This window comes from Callorhinus ursinus, unplaced genomic scaffold, assembly GCF_003265705.2.
Source record: "Callorhinus ursinus isolate GAN/ISIS: 27379988/994484 unplaced genomic scaffold, GSC_fseal_2.0 scaffold18, whole genome shotgun sequence".
Lineage (NCBI taxonomy): Eukaryota > Metazoa > Chordata > Mammalia > Carnivora > Otariidae > Callorhinus > Callorhinus ursinus.
In genome coordinates this window covers 4086217-4106921 of record NW_027397080.1, presented here as the reverse complement: position 1 = coordinate 4106921, position 20705 = coordinate 4086217, and the positions used below count along the sequence as shown (strand labels likewise).

The following is a 20705-nucleotide window of genomic DNA, read 5'->3' as shown; positions in this document are numbered from 1 at the left end:
GTAGGGGAGGGAAATGCAAGAAACAAAATGTATACATAGGACTGGTAAGTAAGCAAGGAAACAAGCTAGGATGGCCAGGAAAAAGCTCTTTGGGGAAGTGGCATTTGAGCAGATACCTGGATGAAGTGACAGGTGAGCCATATAAATATGTGGGAGGAGCGCCTGGGTGGCTCAGTCATTAAGCATCTGCCTTCGGCTCAGGTCATGATCCCAGGGTCCTGGGATCGAGACCCACATCGGGCTCCCTGCTTGACGGGAAGCCTGCTTCTCCCTCTCCCACTCCCCCTGCTTGTGTTCCTGCTCTCGCTGTCTCTCTCTGTCAAATAGATAAATAAAATCTTTTAAAAAAAATATGTGGGAGAAGAGCAAAGACCCCAAAGTAAGCAAACTTTGGCGTGTTTGGGTGACAGCAAGGAAGCTAGTGTGGCCAGAACCCAGAGAGTGAAGAGCAGACTCTTTGGAGATAAGGTCAAAATCTTTGGAGGGGTGCCCGAGGGACTTTGTAGAACAGTGGAAGCCTTTGGATTTACCCTGAGTAAAGCGGGAAGCTGTTAGCAGATTAGAGCAGAGGAGGGACATGGTGTGACTTGATTGTGATAGGATCACTCTGGCTGTGTGTGGAGAAGACTCCTGAAGAGGGGCAAGGGTGGATACAGAGCGATCTGGTTGAAAGTCTCTCTTGACCAGGCTATGGTGCACAGTTGTTTGGTCAAACAACAGTCTGGATGTTGCTGTGAAGATGATTTTTCAGATATGATTAACATTTATAATCAGCAGACTTTGAGTGAATAATGTGGATGGGCTTCACTCAATTAGTTGAAGGCCTTAAGAGCAAAGACTGAGGTTTCCCAAAGAGGAAATTCTGCCCCAAGATCGCAACATAAAGACCCTATCTGCCTTTGCCACCTGCTGGCCTGCCTTATAGGTCTAAGACTCAAGAATGCAACATCAACTCTTACCTGAATTTCCAGCCCACCAGTCTGCACTCTGCCCTACAGATTTCAGACTTGCCAGCCCCACAATTAAATAAGCCAATTTCTTAAAATAAATCTAATGATAGGTAGGTAGAAGAAAGGAAGGAATGATGAGATATAAATTATATATATGTAAAATCATCAGGGAGTATATGATTCATTGAGTTCTGACACTGGATTGAGGGAGTGACTGGATGGAAGAGAGATGTCCCAAGACAGAACCATAAATAGTGCACTGCTACATTTGGAGGTAAGGCAGAGAGGCAGGGACCAGCACAGCAGAAGGAGAAGGAGCAGTAGTAGATAGAGCCCAGTTCGAGAGTTGTGTCTTCAAAGCCAAATGAAGAAGGTGTTTCAGAAACCAGCGCGTGATTACGTGGGTCAAAGGCTGTAGTTAGCTCTGGTAAGATGAAGACCGAGAACTGGCCCCCTGGGTGTGGCAACATGGAAGTGGCTGGTGACCTTGACAAGATCAATTTTGGGAAAGTAGCCAATGTTATATATATTCTACATTGGTTTTTTTCCTCTGGAAAATTCTGACTAATACAAGGCTGTTGTAATAATCCATGAAATCAATGATCAGTGATGATAGCTTGGACCTTGGGTAGCAGTGGAGATGGTGAGTCATGGTTAAAGTCTAGAAATATTTTAAAGGTAGAGCCAAACGGATATGCCAATGAATTGAATTTGGCAAATTAAAAAAAAAAAAAAAGGCATCAAGAATGACTCTCAGATTTTCGGCCTGAGCAACTGTGTGACTATTTGTACTATTGACCGTTATGGGAGATGCTGAGCTGGTAAACAAAGGAGTCTGGAATTGAGGGGAGAGGTCAGGTCAGGGGGAGAATCAGGAACCCATGGCATTGAAAGTCCCTGGGACGGGATAAGATCACTGGTGACCAGACACAGAAGAGTGGTCCCAGGACTGAGCGCTGGAGCCCCTGGGGCATTCTGAGGCCTAGAGGTCAAAAAGAGAAGGGACGGGCGCCTGGGTGGCTCAGTGGGTTAAGCGACTGCCTTCGGCTCGGGTCATGATCCTGGAGTCCCGGGATCGAGTCCCGCATTGGGCTCCCTGCTCAGCAGGGAGTCGGCTTCTCCCTCTGACCCTCTTCCCTCTCGTGCTCTCTATCTCTCATTCTCTCTCTCTCAAATAAATAAATAAAATCTTTAAAAAAATAAAAAAAAAGAGAGAGAGAGAGAAGGGACAACCCACAGAGAAGCCCAAGGAGATGAGCCAATGAGATTGAAGAGCGTGCGTCCCAGAAGGCATGTGGAGAAAATGCTTTATTCCAAGAGAAACAGAGTGGTCGGCGGTGACAAATGCTGGTCGGGAAGTGGTCCATTTAGGCGCAGGGAGGGTCACAAGTGCTGGGGCTCTGCGGCGGTGGGCCCTGGGCAGGGAACCAGGTTCGGGGAGAGGAACGCCCGAACACACACACACACACACACACACACACACACACACACACACACACACAGGCGAACGGTCACTCACTCTACTGTGGTGTTTGAAGCTTCCACACAGAGACCAGAATCCAGGCTGGTGTGATGGTCAGAGGAATGTCAGAGCTCCCTGGGAAACATCAGAGCACCCTGGCTGAATGGGGGCGGCAGCGTGGGTTTACACCTGTGACTCAGTTTTGATGGATGATGAGTCATTCATGAAGTGATTAGGAGGAGCTGGGCCGAAATAGGAATTTGAGTCACGTTAGGCAGATAGGGAAGTCACAACTTATTCCCAGGAAAAGAGTAACACACGACGGGTTGGAGGGGCCGGAAGGCAGAGAGAGAAAGAGGGGCCTCCAGACCCTGTGGGTTCATTCCTCTCCCTTCCTGGAGGGCCAGTGGGCCTGAGCTTGCTCTGGTTGAAAGAGCAAGGATGTGGGAGTTAAAGATTAGAACTGTTCAGCTGCAGGTTCAGAAACGGGGCTTGTCACGGAAAAGGAGAGGCAGAGGCGCCTCCACGGACTGCGTGGCCGCCATGGACAGATGCTAGCTGGAGAGCTTGGGATCAGGGAGAGTCACGGGCTCCCCTGGGACGGGCCTGGTTAGTGTTTCCTCACAACAACCACTACGAAACTGTCGATGATTTCCTCCACTTCCTGATGAAGAAACAGAGGCTCAGAGAAGCTACATAAGTTACCCAAAGCCACACGGTTGAGAAGCGCTGAGATCTTCGTGCCTCGAAGGCCCAGGTTCCTTTTTCAGTCAGCTGAACAGATGCAAGAATTCCAGAGACAAAGCCTGCTGCCTCCTCTTACTCACATAGTGCTTGACCTGGTTGGGCCTTGGGTTACTCGCCTGGAAAATGGAGACCACCATTACACCTCTCCTAGGGGATTAGATGGAATCACTCTCACATGCGTGAGCACTGCGTTTAGCTTGCTCGTGGTGCATGCTCAAGAAATGAAAGCTATTGTTACTGATGATTATTTTCAGTTTACAGGTGGAAAAGCATGGAAGGGTCCATTAATTCCTTCACACTCTAGAGTAAAGGCTGAAGTCTGGATTCAAAGCAAGACATAGGAAGTGCCAAAGCTCACCCAAGCCCTTTTCCATCCATCCCAAGATAAGAAAAAGGGGGTTATGGGCATTTCAGGCAGGTGGAATGCATCAGCAAAAGTGTGGGCAAGTAGGGTATCAGGGCGTGTGACGATGTCAAATTTTAGCTAAGGGTTGGAGAGTGAGCCTTGCTGGGCCATCTGGGCCTCAATTTAATGTCATGAGTGGGGTGCCTGTCACATGCCAGGCTCCCTGTCCAGCAGAGGTGAGCCCTGGCTGGAGCACTGTTTATAGCTGCCGGGTGGCGGTGGTGATAACGCCCTTGGGGACTTTGCCCTCTTCTCTGCAATTGACGATCAGCCACTGGGGTAGTGGGTTAGGCATTGCCTAGAGAGAGATTAAGAAGCTCGAGTTACCGGGGAACTCAAGTGGGCCTGGCCCGTCATCCTCACAGCAACCTCCCACGGTAGATTCTGTCATTATGCCCACTTGATGGGAGAGCAAAACAGGATCAGTCGGAGTTGGTGTGACTTGTCCAAACTCACACAGCGGCAGAAGGACCAGGATTTGAGCCCACATCCATCTGTCTCCAAGGCTGTGGAGAAAGGACCATGGGCTGACCTGAATCAAAGACACTCAAGTCCCTACTCTGCCATCGACTAGGTTGGTGACCTGGGGCAAGTTACTTCATCTCTTGAGCCTCACTTTCCCTGTCTGTAGAATGGTCTCTGCATCCTTCCACTTGAATAGGTGTCTTCTGGAGCTGAGGTTGAGTGGTGTGTCCACGGCCCTCCCAGAGAGCCTCCCTCCCCCCAGGTGCCTGCCACACAGTATCTTCTTCCCATGTAGAGGAAGTTCTGGGCTTCCTTTGTAGCGGAGGCTCTGGGCCTCCCTGCCCTTAATCACCCCTAGCCCCCTTCCTGGGAATGGGCTTGGGGCCTGTTGAAGAGCCATCCAGCTGTCAACCCCACCCCAGCTGGCCAGTTAATGAGTGATCAGGGCACTGGCGCGGCCTATAAAGAGCTCCTCACGGGGGAAGTGGGTTGGAGTCGGGGGACAGCGGCAGTAGGCTACAGACGGAGCAAGATGCACGGCAGCCTGGTGTCAGGGCTGCTGCCCGCGGTGGTCCTCCTCCTGCTGTTGCAGGACACACACTCAGTCTACATTCAGGTGAGTCCCTCCGGCCACAGGCCCTTTGCCTGAAGGTCCCCGGGGGGGAGGCTGGGATGGAGAGGGAACGCTGGGAAATTCATGGGATACAGGGGAGCAAGTGCCCAAGGCTCACCCCAACACCTAATCACAACCCAGGGACCAAGACAGCTGGTGGCTGGGGGCAGCCAGAGTGCCAATGGCAATGACAATGGTGATGATAGCAATAATAAACCTCCGTAGTCAGCACTGCCCTCTCAGAAGGCAGGTCCTGGTCAGAGGTCAGAAGCTGGAACAAGATGTGGTCCCCGCCCTTAAGGAGCCGCAGAGGAGAGGGGTCTTCCCCCAGCTCTCTACATTCACCCACGTACGGGTGAATGGGGGACAGTCACCAGAAAAAGTTTCCCTGGCAGGTGACTGAGCTGACCTTGCAGGCTGAGCAGGAGGCAGCCAGGCACAGAGGATGTAGACTGCTCGGGCAGAGGGCACGGTCTACACAAAGGCTCAGAGCGAAGACGGCAGGGGGCCCGGGGCTCCTAACAGGCCTGCCTGTGAGGTGGCAAGACGGCACTGGCCAGCAAGGATGGGGAAGACTGTGGCCCCGAGGATCCGTCGCATTCCTGACTCTCGGTGGGGCCTCCTTGTCAGGGGTGGAGGGGAGGCAGCTTCCCCGGGCAGCCCTAGCCTTAGAACCAGCCAGCTTGGGGGTGGTTACTTTGCCATGTCAGTTCAGGGGCGATCACCCTGTTCCTGAGTGTGGCCCCGGTGCCAGGCACTAGGGAGGCTCATTCGTCAGATGAGGCTCCGACTGCAAAAGATACAGGCGGCCAATTGCGAAGAGTTGGGATTTGAACTGGGGGTTCACTGGTCTCCAAAGCTCATACCTTGAATCACTTGCTCCCCAGCCTCGCTGCAACCTCATGTGCAGTTACTGGGGGCCTGTGGCACCAGCTCCCTCCTCCCAGACCGTCCCCCCTCCCAGGACCCTCCGTGAGAACAGGGAAGGCTCTGCAGAGCCCGAGGAGCTCTGGCGTCCTGGCCCAGGTTTTCTTACCCTCTCATCTCCTGTCCCCTCCGGCCCCCTAGTACCAAGGCTTCCAGGTCCAGCTGGAATCAGTGAAGAAGCTGAGTGACCTGGAGGGGCGGTGGGGGCCCAGATCCTACCCCCAGACCCAGAGCCTCGCGCCCTCCGTGTGTCACCACCCGGCCCTGCCGCCGGACCTCCAGCCGGTCTGCGCATCCAAGGAAGCTGACAGCGTCTTCGAGGACTTGAGTGAGTATCCCCACCCCTGCAGAGCTTCCTGCCCCTCGCTCTCTCTCCTCCCCACCCCCCAGCTCTGCCACTTCATGTTCCTTCTAGTAAGCACCCAGTGGCTGGGACAGGGAGAGTCAAGAAGCTCAGCCTCTGGCCTTCACTGTCTGGGCACTGCAAGTCAGGCACGCCAGGACCCCCCCGCCTCGGTCCCCAGCACCCCAGACCATTGATCATCCTAGCGGACTTCAAAGATGGGAGGGAAGGGAGCCCTGGGCCAGGGTCCCGTAAGCAAGGACTGGAATACGGGGAGGCATGGGGGAAGCACAGGGGACCGAGGAGAGATGGCTCACGTCTGGGGTGGCATAAGGGGTCTGAAAGGGTTCCCAGAGGAGGTGACATCTAAGCTGAAACATGAGGGAGGAAGCAGAGCTGGCCAGCGAATGTGGCACCCTCAAAGTGTCCAGCTCCCTGTCCCCCCCAAGAGAGCCAACAGGAATATCCCCGGCCCCAAGGGTATAAGGGGCTGGCCCAGGCCCAGAGAGGCAGGGAGGCCTGGGACTCTCCCCTGAGCCGCCCTCGGCTCCTGAAGCGTCAGGCTCCTGACCTGTGAGAGAGATGCCTGTGCTAGACCTCCCCCACCCGCCCAGCCCCTGGAGATGCAGGTCCCCGGCGCCCCAGTGCCTCACGGTCAGCTGCTGACCAGATTTCTCCCCTGCCCAGAGAGCATCGCTAAGGACAACTGCGAGCTGTGTGTGAATGTCGCCTGCACTGGCTGCCTCTGAGGGGGCTGGCTGCCCTGAGCCCACCCGGACACCGCCCCCAGCCCGCTGCCTTCCCAGCCTGCGGCCCCCACCGCCCCACTCCACCCCCACCGCCCTGTCCGAGCCCCAGTGGGGCCCCTGAGCACATCAGCACCACCGGCCAGAGGCCCGAGCGGCTGAACGTGGCACGAAGCCGTTGGACACATGGTTGGAGGGGAGTTTGGTCCCTGAGGTAGCCCTGTTGCCCAATAAAGATGCCCCACCTTCCTAGAGCCGGAGTCGGGAGACCCTGTGTCCATCCCCGGGAGCCCCGGGCAGAGGTGCTTGGGAAGCTGAGTGCGTGAGGAGAAAGGCTGATCTCGGGATACAGTCAGGAGCTTCCCAGTTTCCAGCACCTGCAGAGTTGGGTCAGCAAGCCCCATTTCATATAGGAGGAGGGAAGCTGACGGGGGAGGGGGGTGTGGAATGAGTCCCGCCAAATCACAGAGCTAAGGCGCTGCAGAGCGACCGCATCCATCTAAGCCTGCAAGCCGAGCCCTAGGCCTGGCCCAGCGACAGAGCCAGAGCTGCTCTGCTTCCCCCGGGAGGTGGGGCTGCCCCGTGGGTGGGCGCAGGGAAGAACCACGTGGTGCGCCCTCCCCAGGCCGGGTGTCGGGGCTCCTGAGAGGATGGGCCTGGGCCTTCCCCCTTACCTTCCTGAGCGCCCTCCCTTCTCAGGCTCCCCAGGACCATCTGGCCAGCTCCAGACCTTTCCTCCCTCTCTCCATCCTGGCAGCCCTGAGGAATAATAATAACAATAATAACCGATGTCAGGGCACCTGGGTGGCTCAGTTGGTTGTGCTTCTACCTTCGGCTCAGGTCATTATCCCGGGGTCCTGGGATGAGTCCTGTGTCGTGCTCCCCTCTTAGCAGGGAACCTGCTTCTCTCTATCCCACTGCCCCTCGTGTGCTCTCACTCGCTCTCTCTCCCTCTCACAAATAAATAAAATTTTTTAAAAAATTAAAAGTCTATGGAGCATCTGCTGTACCCTAGACCCTATTCTAAACTCACTGAGTCCTCGAAAGGGTCTAATGAAGCAGGTACTGTTCAATAACCACTCCACTTTACAAATATAGAGACCCAGCTACAGAGAGAGAACGAACTAGTCCAGGATCACAGGCTCAGCAAAGTGGCAAAATGGGCTTCTTCCCAGGCAGGCTGGGCCAGAGCCCACACTCTGAACCACCATGTTACTGCCCCCCCGCCCTGGTTTGGGCCACACCGATGATGCCTAACAGAAGGGCCCCTGCGTTCTCACAGCTGCGGCCAACTCCTGGGCCTTTCCACAGGCTGGGCTCCTCCACAGCCACTGTCCCGGGCAGCCAAGAGAGGAGAGCCAGGCACAAAGGGGCCGTGGTCTCTGAAGTCCGCTCCCCCAGGGCCAAGGCCATGGCGAACTGCCCCAGACCAGCCGCCGCTCCCGGCTGCCCAGTTCTGCTCATGAGCTCTGCAGCCTCCCACTCCGACAGGCCACAGACCCCAGAGCTCTAGTTCCTTCCTCTCCCTCGCCCCGCAGACCAGGCTGGCTGGGGCCTTCACGGTCCTCCCGCGTCTCTCGGGCCAGCATGCCAGCGGAACACAGCAGCACGGCCCCAGGGGGGCCCCTTAGCCTTCTGTGGATCCCTAGCGCCCCCTCTCATGTCTAAACTGAGCCCCAGCACCAGCTGGTCTCAGCTCCCATTGCCCCCCTCAGCTATGCTGGGTCCCCGCCTGCTGGGGAGGAGGCAGGGAAGAGAACTGTGTCTGACGGAGCACGAGTGCCTGGCTCAGGCTGAGCCACCTACACAGAAATAGTAACAGCAGCACCAGCAGAGGGCCCACTATGGGCTCAGCAGGGCTCTACGAGCTTTTCCTGTGTTGCCTCATTTAATCCTCGCTCAACCCTACAAAATAGGGATTCTTGTCATCCCCATTTCACAGACGAGGAGCCTGAGGGGAGAAGAGGCTGAGTGCTGGCCACAGTCACACAGCTGGTAACAGGCAGAGCCAGGATCCAGCCCCAGAGTCCAGGTCCAGGGTGGGAGCACTGAATGACCCCATCCTACCCTGCACCTCATCAAATCCCCCTGCAACCCTGGGCGGTGGGGTCTGTTAGCATCCCCATTTTCGGATGAGGAAACCAAGTCTCAGAGAGGGGTTCACAACTTGTAAGTAACATGGGCAGGTTCAAACCCAGCCCTATGTGCCTCCCAGGAGCCCCCACCTTGTCCAGACCGGACCCTTCCAGGGCCTCGGACCTTCGCCATTCAGCACCTACTCCACCTTCTGGAATGCCCTCTGCTTCCCTACCTCAGATTGGTTTTGATTGTCCATCCACCCCAACGCACATCCTAAGCACTAATGCAAATGCCTGCCTCCCCTCCCCCTTCACAAAGCCTCTCCTGACCTGGCCCTAAGGACACCTCACCCTCTGAATTCTGCAGCCCAAGGAATTCTGCCTGGATTCCCCTGTGGCACTTCCCCTCCACCCAACTCCCCAAGAAATGCCCTGGCCCCCTCCTCTTTTCCCATTCCCTCTAACTTTGCTAACAAGCAGCCCTCCTTGCCTCACCTCCTTGCCCCTGTCTGAACCAGTGTCAGCTTGACCCTCCTTCCCCATCTTCTGGTTTGTTTTTACCATTTACTGATTCTCTGCACACGGCCTGAACTCGATGTGCATGACATACACATTTGCAGCATTATTTCACCCAGCCTGGCAGGCAGCTACTGTCACAGTCCGTTTCACAGGGGAGAACACTGAGGCACAGACAGGGAGAGTATATGCAAGACCCGAGGCCGGCCTGCGTAGCTCTGGCTTCCCCCGCCCTGGGTCTTATCCTCAGGCAGGTGTGGTGGGTTTTACCTGCTCTGGGGGTCACAGAAGCCAGTACAGTCCAGCGGGGCTGATCGAAGTGCCCACAGAGCGCCGGGGACAGACTGGGAGCACAAAGACTCCTGCGAGGCGGAGGCTTCTGAGGAGAGGCCATGGGAGCACAGCCTTGGGGCCTCCGTGGGAGTTCCTCAGGCCAGGAGTGTGCGAAGAGGAGCAGAGCACAGGTGAGGGGAGCTGAGGTGGTGGTGAGGGCTGGGGCTGGAGGTGTGGTCCCCTCGGGGAGGGCAGGAAGCTACACTGCCGTGGGGGGCGGGGGGCCAGGACCTGGGGGACCTTGAACACTCCAGAGCCGGGGCCCAGTCTCATGGCCGCTCCAGCTATATGTGGGACACCCGAGCGGGCACAGACTCCTGTGCTCACTCATGGCGTAGCGGCTCTGGTGTTCTCCCCCACCCCGCGCAGATGGGAAGGAAAAGCAGAGGTTTCCCCCCCTCCCAGGGGTGGTCTGGAGGTTGAGGTCCCCTGGGTGCCTGTGTGTGGTGGCAGCCCCAGGGGGGTGGCAGCTTAATAGGGGGAGGCACACACTAAACTCTGAGCTTGCCAGGGCAGGGCAGGCATCCTTACAAAGCTGGCTGATCATCAGTCCACTGACAAATGAAGGCAGGAAGGAAGCGACACCAGGAGGACTCTGGCAACTGGTTTATTAGCTGAGGGCTGCAGTGGATCTTGGGAAGCGCCGGCAACTCGGATGGGTCAGGGGCAGGGCCTCCCCAGGCCGCCCCAGGCCACCCCCTCTTCACTCCTCCCCTGGAGGCCCGGCCGAGCTGCTGCCGCAGTGTGAGCATCCCGCAGGGGAGGGCCAGGAGGCCTGTGTCCTAGCATCCGGCACAGGCGGCGAAGGCACAGATCTCGCACGATCTCGGGTCCTCGGCGATGGCCTCTGCGCAGGAGAGATGGGGTGCCGAGAGAGTCAGAGCCCCTCCTTCCCTTGCGCCAGAGCTTGGACGTCTGCCACTGAGGCCCCAGGACAAAACCAGGCCTGTCCCCTCCCACCCGCCGGTCTTTTCGCCCCCAACAGGTAACGCTCAAGCCAGCCAGAGTGGGGATTCCACCCAGAAGGAGCAAGAGCTAGGGCCACAGGGCCCGCGGCGCAGAACTACCAACCAACATCGGTCAGAGCGAGGATCTTTCAAAAGTAAGCTTCGCCAATTACAACTTAGAACTACTTCCAGCAGGTTCAGCAGACCCACCAATCAGAGCACACCTCCCCCTCCCGGGCCACCAATCAGGGAGTTCCCAGGCCCCACCCACCAGAGAGAGGCTACTCACCCAGCCTATGGAGGATCTCCCGGGCGTCGGTCTCCTTGCAGAGAGGCTTGAGTTCTTCCGGAAACTTCAGGTGGCTGCAGACTTGGGGAACCACAGGCCCACCACTCTTCCTGCTCTTCCAGGTGCTGGATTCTTGGAGCTCCCGGAGGTCCTTGAGCTTCTTCACCGACTCCAGAGGAAAAGAGAACTTTCCATCCTGAGAGACACATGTCCAGAGTGTGAGGTCAGGCTGCAGCCTGCCCCAGGATGTCCGCATGATTTCCAAGACCCAGGCCGGGGCTCTGGCTGAGGACAGGACTGAGGAGTAAGGTCTAGAATTGAATCTAGCTCCTTCACTTCCCAGCCATGTGCCTAGGGCCAGTTACAGAACTTCTCTGAGGCTGTTATCCAGCTCCGAAAAATGGGACTAATCTTATTTTCGCAGGGGGAGCGTGGGGCCTCACTTGAGGAGCCTGGCTCATGGCAAGCACTCAGTAAAATTGGCTAATCACCTCCTTTCCCAAATGGTTCTCTTCTCTCCTCCAAGTTTGAAGGGGAAGGGGTATGGGGCAGGGCTGAGAGAAGGGTTCCTGGGTAAGTGCCACACCTGAGACACACCCTCTGCTCCAGCCCTAAGGAGGGAGTGCTCTCTCCGGGACAGGCCCTGGGCACTGGGGAGCAGAGAGTCAGCTGGGCCAGGGGAGGGACAGGATTTACCTGCACGGTGACTCCCCCTGCCAGGACAGCCCAGGTCCCAAGGATGCACAGTGCAGAGAGCAGGAAGGTATTCATAGCAGCAGCGCCCAAGAGGGAGGAACCATTGGTTCTGGAAGCCAGAGGGAACAGTGGGACATTTAACGAGGGCAGGGTTACTGAGTAACCAGGGAGTCTTATCAGCATCTCCTCGGCTAGCCTGTCAACTCAGGCCTAATCAGATAAGGCTCGAGACAGCCCTGGAAGATAAGAGATCAGTCCCCGGAGGCGGGCAGAGAGCCCCTGCCCCTCCCTGGGCTCCCAGTTTAACCCCGAGCCAGGCTAGGTCCAGTATCCACTGACCAACCACACACACTCACTGACACCTGCTCTAGGTCAGGCCCCGAGCTGGGGTGGGGCTGCAGACCCAGCCCAGCCCTTAAGGAGGAAGGCCCAGACCGGGGCAATGCAGGGTGATTAGGGGAGTGGGGGTTGGGGGGTGGATGGAGGAGCCATCCCACCCAGCCCAGAGGCAGGGAGTTCAGGAAGATTTCCCAAAGGAGGTTGTGTCAGCACGGAGTTCTGGAGAATGGGTGGAATTTTCTTAGAAAAGGGGCCAGGGATAGGCTATTTCTTGCAAAGGACGCTACATGTAGAACAAGCAGGAGGTAAACAGGCCTGGAATATTCAGGGAATGTGAGTAGTTCAGCCTAGGGGAAGAGGGGGTTACCAGGGGGCTTCAAATGATGAGAGATGAGTTGTAGACCAAGGTAGGTACTAGGTTTGGCCACTATGACTTTAAGGAAGGACTCAGCTCTGCTGTCCCACGGGCCTGGGTTCAAGTGCCACCTGTACTGCATGATTTTAATGTGTGTGAACTTGGGCAAATTGTTTTTCCTCTCTGAGCCTCAGCACCCCTTGTGGATCAATACTACTACTAACACCTACCTTGTGGGCTTATTCTGAGGATTAGAGATGTTGTAAAGATGCTTAGCTCAGTGCCTGGCACACACAAAGCACTCAGCAAAAGTAATCCCATTATTATTATTTTTATCAGTAGCAGCAGCAGCTTCTGGTCCCCGTTGACCCCTCTGGTGACCACTTGCCCATCTGAGCCACAGCCTTTCCTCATCTTGTGCTGACCTTGCCTGTCCTTCCGCCTCAGATTGTCGTAGAATGAACTCCTCCCCTCTCCCTCCCGATACCCTAGCCCCTGCTCCCCTAACCTCCTCAGTCCTGTTTCTGCCTTCCAACTACTGCCCCCACCATGTGTGCCCTCCCCTTCTGCTTCCCTTCTTCCCCAACTAGAGCAGCCTATTTTCCCCATCCTGACTTTTCCCACCAGGCTCACCTCCCCCACCCTTCCTGAACAGGCTTCCCTGCCTTTGAACATGCTGTTTTATCTGCCTGGAAGGCTTTTCCATCCTTGTCACTAGGTAAACTCCTACTCAAACTTGAAGGCCCAGACCAAATAATCCCCACTGCGTCCCCAGTGAAATAACCTAAGTTCCTGTAGAACCAGATACATTCCCCCACTAGGGGTCTTGTTGGGTAGGCTTAGTTGGGTGTGTGTTTCTGCCCCACTAGACTCGGACCCTCTGGCTCAGTGGATGTTCCTTGTGTTCTCTTGTGAGCCAGGCCTCCAGGACACAGAAGGAAAGCCCTCAGCGCTCCATTGTTCTAATCTACAAACAAGCCAGGCCAGAAGCCAGGACAGCTTTCAGGAAGGTGACGGGCAGGAATCCCAGGGTGGAGAGAGTCAGTATTGAAGAAGGGCCTAGAGGAGCAGAACCTGACAGGCAGGAAACTACAAAGGGGTCTGGCCCAAGGCAGGGGGTGGGGGAAGTGGGGGGTGGTGGGCAGGAAACACTTGCCCTACCTGCCCTCCCAGGCCAGCTGGACTGGACTTCCCTCCCCTCTCCTGTGTGTGTGTGTGTGTGCGCGTGCGTGCCCACGCTGGGGTCTGCACGTCCAGTCCAGACCCATGGTGGCCTCTGCTCACTGAGCACTGGGTGGGAGTGTGCACTGGATGGGGGTGGGGAACGGGATAGGCTCTGGGAGGGTAGTGGATGGAGTCCAGGTTGAAGGTGAGGCTAGGCGTCTTGCGTAAGGGTAGAGTTTGCTGTGATTGGGATGGAAGTGAACACCAGGTGCAGATCTGGAGTACGGTTGAGGTTGGCCCTGGCACTGAACTGGGGTGGGTGGAGGTGAGCTGGGTTAGGGTGAAAGCTGGTTAGCGTCAGCCTGAGGTTCTGGGTTGGGGTTGGGGCTAAGCTGGGGCAAGATGGAGGAGCGGTTAGTGGTAGGAGTTCAAAACAGGATTCAAAGTGGGGTTTGAGTCTGGGGCAGGGTTAGAATGGAGCTGAGGGAAGGGAGGGATGTCAGGGTTAGGTTTGGATTGGGTTGCCGCTGGGATTGGGTTGATGTTGGGATTGCAGATGATGTGGAGGCTGGTTAGGATTGGGTTCAGGATCAAGGTTGGATCAGTATGGGGCTCAAGCGAAATGAAATGTAGTTGAACATCAAGGAGGAGGCTTGGGTGGGGCTGCTGTGCGCTGGAAGAGTCCTGTTTCTGGCTGGCTTTGGTTTTCAGTCTTTCCCCTCCCCAGGTACAGAGGGACTGGTGGGGCTTTGGTTCCTAAAGCCTCTTTCTCCCCTAGCCTCCTAGCCAGGGCCTACCTGGTACAAGGTAGAACTGGAACGGGTTGCGGGGGGCGGGGGGGTGTTGTGGGAGTGATGTAGTCCATGCTGTGGGAAAGAGGAAATGGCTCCTAGGCCTCAGACTTTTGGGCCCTGCCCTACTAACCACTTCTGACGTCTGCCCTGGGAAATGGGAACCAACTCCCCTTCCCGTACCCTCACAGTTCCCGGCCCAGCCCCTGCCCAGGTGTGAGTTCAGGGCCCCTTCTTGCACTCCTATGTTGAAGCAGTGGGGGCCCTTCCAGAACCCCAGGTCCACACCTGAGTCCTGAGACATCGGCCCCCAGGACCCCCACGCCCCTCTTCATTCCTTATGGGCAGCAGGTGGGGCTGGGATTGCTGGGCTTCCCACAGCCAGGGCCACCCCTTCTGGCAAGCTCTGGAGCCTTCCAGGCTGTGCCACCTCTTCGACCTGCTGCCCCACCTGAAAACCCACCAGCAGCTGCCCCAGGCCTTCAGAAGAAAGCCCAGACTCCTTGGCCTGGCATTCAAGGCCCTTCGTGGTCAGCCCCTGCTCACCCTTCAAATCAGGATCCCCAAAGCGCCCCTAGGAGTGAATCGGGAAGAAGGGCCCGGACCTGCTGTAGCTGACAGAGCACCAGCTTTGAAGCGAGGCAGCCCTGGGTCAGAGTCCCAGCTCCTTCAGGGAACAGCTGTGTGGCCTTTCCCAGACTCCGTTTCTACATCTGAAAAATGGAGACAAGAACTACATTGTGAATTTCAGATTGTCTAGAAAAGTTTCCTCCCTGACGCCCAGCTCCAGCAAGCCTGGCTTAAGACCCTCTCCACCTCCTCTGGGCTCCACTGACACTTTCCCACCGGAAAACTTGCCAAACTGTCTGTCTTGCCCACTTTCCTCTGAGTTCCTGAAAGCAGAGCCTGTGTCATGCTCCGTTGTGACCCCAGTACTCATACAGGCCCGGCACTTAGTGGGTGCCGCTGAGCCCTTAGGGCATTAGGAAGGTCGTGCTATTTGCAATAATCCTAACACTCACTATGGATCGAGTGCTTTACAGTGTGGAAACCGGCCACCCCTCCCCAGCACCAGCAGCTGTTGTGGCGGGAGGGGGCTCAGGTCTCTCTGAAGATGCCTGATGCTATTCCTTTCGGCCCAGAAGTTAACTCTTGGGTTTGCGTGACCTAGGCGTGGTTCCAGCATGCACGCACGTTAAAGTTGTGTCCACCGCTGCCCTGTCCCCGCCAGGCTGGGCTCTGCTTCCTGGCGGGCCCAAGGCCCCAGCTGACCCCAGCAGGAAAGGCCCCAGTATGGAGCCCAGGTGGGAGTCTAGAGACTTCCATGCTGCCCTGTGTGACCTTGAGGAGGGAGGGTGTGGCTCACATCTCACAGCCTCCCCATCCTGCTCGTAAACATGTCCTGGAGGGTGTAACAAGCTCTGGTTCCTCTAAGAGCCCAGAACTACCTGAGGAAGACTTGCAATGTGTGTGAATATGTAAGAAATAACCGTAGAACCCCATTTTATCGATGGTAAACTGAAGCTCAGAAGCCCAGACAGCTTAAGAGACCATGACTTTCCCAAGGGCGCAGAATACACAGGGGCCAGGTACAGTTGTATTGGTAGTGCCCTGCGGGCACCCAGCCAACAGAGAGGATAGGTGTGGACGCATGCCATGCGGCTACCTAGGCCTAGGGGAAGGCACAACTTTTCGCATTCATAGCCAGGTGCACTTGGCAGCAGCTGCAGTCTCAATGCTGAAAATTCCAGAACAGAAGCCAGTTCTCACAAATTCCAAGAAAAGGCTTAAACAGCTACTCGGTGCATACATCCTGCAGTATCTTCCCGGCCCCAGACTCCCATCTTTAAGGAAGGGGAAGAAGAAAGGAGCAGCTGCTGCATCAGACTCCGTGAAGTGGGTCCATGATGCCCATTTTCAGAGGAGGAAACAGAGGCTCTCAGAAGAGAGTGCACCATGTTACACAGAAAATGATTGCTGCGTTGGATTTGAAGCCTATTGGCTTGACCCAAGTCCAGGCTGGGCTGGAGGGCGCCCTCCCCTCCCCCGGGCCCTGGGAGGCAGGCTCCTTCCCCCACGCTCCAGGGGGCAGTTGGTTTTTCCTGTCACATCCCTGTGGCCTGGCCAAGATGAGGCCATGGTGGCGCTCTGTCCACCAGCAGCTGCCTCCTGTTCCCCCAGCCCTCGGTCTGCTCTGGGCATCGGCCACGGAGACCCCCTACCTCCCCGGAGACAACCAGGAGAGTTTTGTGGAAGAGACAGCGTACCTTGGTGGGAAGAGCAGACTGGAGGGAGGCACAGCTGGCTTCCTGATCTGTCACCGGAAGGAAAGAGACACGGCTGGAGCCCTGGCCCCATGGCCCAGAGGCCACAGGCTAAAGGGAGCAGACTGAGAGCCACCAGAGAAGGTCCCGTGGGGCCAGGTCTGAGAATGCTTGCCAGACGACGTGGTGTTAGAACTGGGCCTTGACCAACGGGCAGATTTGGACCCACAGAGACGGGGGCTGTGGGGCGAAGGCATGGCAGCGGGAAGCACAGACGGGAAGGGAGTGGGGGGCTTACTGCCGCCGAGAATGTGTCAAGAGGTGCTGTGGGCGACAGCCAGGGAAGGAGAATTTAGATCCCGGGCTAAGGCACGCTGCCCTTGACTTCGGGACAGTGGGAGGCCTGCAAGGGCAGGTAAGACCTGGAGAAGAGCGTCGCTCCCCGAAGACTGCCGTGGCACGAGGGACGGAAGCTGGCTGCCTATGTGTGGCTGCAGCAGCTGTCTGGCCGCACAGGGGTGCGCTCACCCCCGCCAGGGCTCCGGGGGGCGAGGACGGTGTGCGGGCGGCGGGAGCCTGCCTGCAGAGGAGGGGGGGCAGGCAGAGTGGGCAGGGCAGGCTTGGGGACCGTGATGTGCCGGGGCACGCGCCGGCTGCCTTCCATCTGACTCCTCCGGGACGATCTCCTCAACACTTCGACGTAAGGCACTCCATCTCCACTTTACAGATAAGGAAACCGAGGCTCAGAGAGGACAGTGTCTTGCGCAGATGAAATTCCAGCTGCTTCTGACTGCAGAGTCTGTGTTCTTTCCATTGACTCCTGCGTTTTTCTGCCCTCTGGGGCCTACAGGGAACATGCTCGGCCACAGGCCAGGAGCTCGGGAGGGACTGGCTTCTGGCCCGGCCTGGCAGCTCTGGGTGGGGCAGGGTGGGGGCTGCCTGGGGGCAGGAGCAGGTAGCACTAGATCTGGGATCCAGCTCAGATCGGTAGGGAGCTGCCGCCACGGGGTCAAGGCCACCGTCGAGATGAGAAAAGGGGAAGATTCATGTGTATCGCACCCACAGTCCCAAACGCTGACAGTGCCTGGGAACCCAGCTCTCTCCCAGGCAAGTGTCCCCCCCAGGACGTGGGTTCCTGGGGAGACTCAAGTGACTAAGAAGGCTCAGAAGGGAGGAGGGCGGCAGAATTGGAGCAAGGAGATAGCTCCCCCCCCCCCCCCCCCCCGCAGCATGCTTTCTCTAGCTGCCCCGGACGGGCACATACAGATACACAGAGCTCACAAGCACGCACACCAAGGACTCCCTCCCAGACAGTCTCACACACATACATAAGGCCCCGTGGGCACCATCAGTCACACGGCCATCTGGGGTCACCCTTAGTCACCCAGGTACGGGTTACACGTACCCTGGAGTCACAGTTTGTGTGCTTACACTCACACAGAACCAGAGGGCTGTTCCCAGGGCAGGCTCGGCCTGTGAACCTCAGCAGGCACGGGAAGGGTGGGAAGTGTCCTCGGACATCTTGATTGCCATTGTCCAGGACAGGAAGTCGCCTCTCTGACCTTCTGGGGCCTGCACTGAGAGAGGGGCATCTTCACTGTCCGTGACGTCAGCTCAGATCCTGCGCTGGGGTAGGATCCTGTGGGGTGGGGCAGGATGGGTGTGGTGACTAGCCATGAGGGAGGTCAAGGGCACCAGGAGAGTTTTGTGGAAGAGACAGCATACCTCGGTGGGAAGAGCAGACTGAAGGGAGGCACAGCTGGCTTCCCGATCTGTCACCGGCCTCTCTCACTGGCTGTGACCTTGGGCAGATGACTTCACGTCTCTCAACAAGGAGACAACGAGAGACGACTCAGCCCTCAGCCCCCAGAGCAGCGGGGTGTTAACTCAGATAATGGCTCCGATACTGGCTAGGGGGCCTGGCAAGTGGCGGCAGTGATCACAATGCTTGTGATGGCCGCAGGAGAGTGTGAATGCGTGGGGACGCCAAAGCCTGCTTAGGCTGAGGCAGGGCTGGGAGGGCAAGGTACGCAGCTGGCCAGGCCACAGCCCTCTTCACACCTGCCGAAACGAGGCCAGCCCCCAGCATCGGCGGCTCCCAGAAAGGCAGAGCCTCAGGACACTCAAAGAATTAGGGGTTGGAGGTGGGGTGACCTTTCCCGCTCTGCCCTGGGAGCCTACGGGCAGGGCAGCGGGCTCAGGGGCAGCTCCGCAGCGGGTCCCACCAGTATGTTCATTGATGAGAACTATAGGGGCTCCTTGGCTCCCTTTAGCAACCTCTGATGTGGGAGCAGATTTTGGGGGCTGGCCACTGGGCTCCCTGCCTGTCTTTGGGAGCCCCCAGCCCTGGGGCTTGTGGAGAAAGGGAGCACAGCCCCCAGTGGGAAAAGCGACCTTCGGAAACAGGGAAGGCACACAGCTGGCAGCCCTATGCCCTCTGGTGGCCTCTGGTGCTCACTGCAGCCTCAGTGCTTTGTGCTAAGGCCCCGTGCTCTGCCCCACAGCAGTGGGCACTGCGAGGAACTGACAGCACATTGTGGTGAAGAGGGTGGCTGTGTGGCCTAGGTATGAAATCCCAGCTCTGCTGTCCCTGCTGCTGCTGCTATTATTATTATTATTATTATTATTAATTATTATTATTATTACCAGCATCATTTCTACTACTTACGAGCTGGATGACCCTGGGCAAGTGACTTACCGCTTTCTGGCTCAGATTCATTTACAACATGAGGTTGAGAATACTATCTACCACATAGCCATTTTAATAAAGTGTAAATACCATCTCCACGGCGCTTGGGAGAAGTAATATTAAGTAATAAACGGTAGCTGTCCTAGTCTATACTACTGGGTCAGTGTTACTCAGGGGCACTGCTTGTGAGTGGGGGGCTGGAGACGGCCCTGACTTGGGGCTGCATTCGGGCTCTGCTGCAGTCACCCCAGGTCTGCCCTCTGCACATGCTGACTAGTTACACGTCATACATGGAGGGAGACACATAGGGAGATAAGTTCAAAATCACTCTTGAAAATCCTTTCGGAAGGTACCATGTTGGGGATAAAGACACCAAGTCTCAGTAAGACAAACACGGCCAGTTTTTCTTGGTTATAGTCTGCCTCTGAGGTAGCTGACTTGTATCCAAAGGCCCTGTTGTGCAGAACATGTGGATCTTTATCCACCAGAGTCACTCTCAGCACTGACGCAGGTGCTCTCGCGGACGGTACAGGGACGTGGCTACCGGTTACAGTCTCAGGTTCAGATCTGCCACCTCACACTCACAGAGGGGCACACGCTCATCACAGGTGGACAGTACTTCCATTCTCTCTTTTTGGCCAAGTGTGTGAAACTGCCTTGGAGAGCTCTGAGTGCACACCGGATATAGCTGCACTGTGCCTGCCTCTCTTCCGTAAAATGGGGCAGTAACAGTACCACAGCATCAGGTTCCTGCTTAGGTCAGGTAAGACAACGTGTGTAGGAATTTTAAATTCCTGCCAAGTAGATGACACTCCCCCCTCCCCCCTCTTCCCCAAGTCTTCCTCTAGATACTGACTTTGAGCAAGTCACTTCCCTCTCTGGGTCTGTGTTCTCAAGAGCAAAATGCAGGAGCTGTCTTAGATGATTTCAAAGGCTGCTTCTAGCCTGAAGCCTTCAAGATAGTTAACGATTCTAGGGAGTTAAGATGCAGTCAAGCCTTACATGAATGCTAACTGATGCTTATGTGGCTTTCACAGGACTGCTTTATCCAGCTGGTAAGGGCACATCTATAAATAGCAGCCCTTTGCACACTGGAACATGTCAAAGCCTTGAGAATTAAACATGCATCTTAATGATCTTGTTTACTTTTTTCATTTGATTAGCCCAAAGTTGCACTTCAGCTGCGCCTGAATCAGCACAAAGTGACCGGGTTTAACCATGCCCCTCCTACAGCCCTTCAGAGGCACTGCTAATGACCAAAATTTACCTGTAATGGCAGAAAACCAGAGCTCCTCCCTCCCAGAGACACACATACACTGGTGGACAGGCATTACCTCTGGCTTTGGGAAAACTCCCTTTTGGAAGGCAGTGAGGTAAAAAGAAACGAGCTTTGCATGAAGTCAGACCCAGACTGATTTATCCCAGCTCTTCTATTAGCTGTGAGAACTTAAACAAGTTAAACTTTCTGAGCCTCAGTTTCCCCAACAGTAAAACTGCAATACATAACTTTTCCTGGCAGTGATGTATGGGTTCAGTTAGAAGTAGCAAGAGGCCCTGGGCAGGATTATGGGATTGGCAGGAAGCC

At 56.3% G+C, this 20705-nt stretch overlaps 2 protein-coding genes and 1 long non-coding RNA gene across 3 annotated transcripts; 1 reads left to right on the top strand and 2 right to left on the bottom strand.

The window, feature by feature from the left end:
• Nucleotides 1-4448: 4448 nt before the first annotated feature.
• GUCA2B (guanylate cyclase activator 2B) lies at nt 4449-7611 on the top strand. Its single transcript, XM_025856362.2, has 3 exons — nt 4449-4646; nt 5712-5898; nt 6601-7611. Exons 1-3 carry the CDS (start codon nt 4464-4466, stop codon nt 6660-6662), a joined length of 432 nt encoding a protein of 143 aa, XP_025712147.1. The 5' UTR covers nt 4449-4463; the 3' UTR covers nt 6663-7611.
• Nucleotides 7612-10170: 2559 nt separating this feature from the next.
• GUCA2A (guanylate cyclase activator 2A) lies at nt 10171-11644 on the bottom strand. Its single transcript, XM_025855703.2, has 3 exons — nt 11519-11644; nt 10823-11018; nt 10171-10433 (listed from the first exon to the last, which is right to left on the bottom strand). The coding sequence occupies exons 1-3, from the start codon at nt 11591-11593 to the stop codon at nt 10369-10371; spliced, it is 336 nt and encodes a 111-aa protein (XP_025711488.1). The 5' UTR covers nt 11594-11644; the 3' UTR covers nt 10171-10368.
• Nucleotides 11645-14723: 3079 nt separating this feature from the next.
• LOC141374483 (uncharacterized) lies at nt 14724-18023 on the bottom strand. Its single transcript, XR_012381410.1, has 3 exons — nt 17869-18023; nt 16435-16481; nt 14724-14880 (listed from the first exon to the last, which is right to left on the bottom strand). It is a non-coding gene; the product is annotated as an uncharacterized lncRNA (long non-coding RNA).
• Between the last annotated feature and the right edge of the window lie 2682 nt (nt 18024-20705).